General features: G+C 60.6%; 1 protein-coding gene across 1 annotated transcript in view; it reads right to left on the bottom strand.

The window, feature by feature from the left end:
• LOC109299367 (sodium- and chloride-dependent creatine transporter 1-like) overlaps positions 1–637 on the bottom strand; it is a 38,191-nt gene that overhangs the window by 14,677 nt on the left and 22,877 nt on the right. Inside the window, 1 exon segment of the mRNA XM_019519954.1 lies at positions 222–346. Within this exon segment, the coding sequence (XP_019375499.1) occupies positions 222–346 (125 nt within the window).

Raw genomic sequence — 637 nt, 5'->3', positions numbered from 1 at the left:
TGGGCAGTAGGGAACCCAGGCATCTCGGGCCGGGTGGGGGGAAAACGGACACTCAGGCATGTGTAGGGAACCCAGGTGCCTGGGGGAGCAGGGAAGGAACTCTGGCATCAGGGTGGAAGCACAAGCCTCCAGGGTCACTGGAGGTCAGGGACCCCAGGCCTCCAGGGTCAGGAAATGCAGGCATTGGTTGGGGGGGAGGAGAGAAGGGTGGGCAGGCTTACCTGAATCAGCAACAGTGCCCACATCCGTGCCCTGCTCATGAGCCATGAAGCCAAGGACACAGAAGACAACAAAGCCAGCAAAGAAGCTGGTGCCACTGTTGATGGCAGCCAGGAGCAGTGAGTCCCTGTGGGGTCATAGGGTTGCAGGGAGGTCATGGATGTCACAGTGGTGTCACAGGGGTCAGGCCCCCCTCTAATCCCCCCATGGCACCCTAAGGTGTTCAGGACAAGGGCAGAGGGGTCTAGGGGTGTCTTTGGGAGTATGGGGGACTGGGAGACCCTGGGGGATGTGGGTGGCTCAGGGGGATCCCCTGGGGTTTGGAGGAGGGATGAGAGGGTCTTTGCAGGGGGTTAGGGGCCTGGGGGCAGATAAGCATCATGGTCTTAAGGGAAGGAGCAGCTCAATCTCAGAGGTC

The sequence above is a fragment of the Gavialis gangeticus genome, unplaced genomic scaffold, assembly GCF_001723915.1.
Source record: "Gavialis gangeticus isolate Ggan-Ray unplaced genomic scaffold, GavGan_comp1, whole genome shotgun sequence".
Lineage (NCBI taxonomy): Eukaryota > Metazoa > Chordata > Crocodylia > Gavialidae > Gavialis > Gavialis gangeticus.
This window is presented reverse-complemented; position numbering and strand designations above follow the sequence as displayed.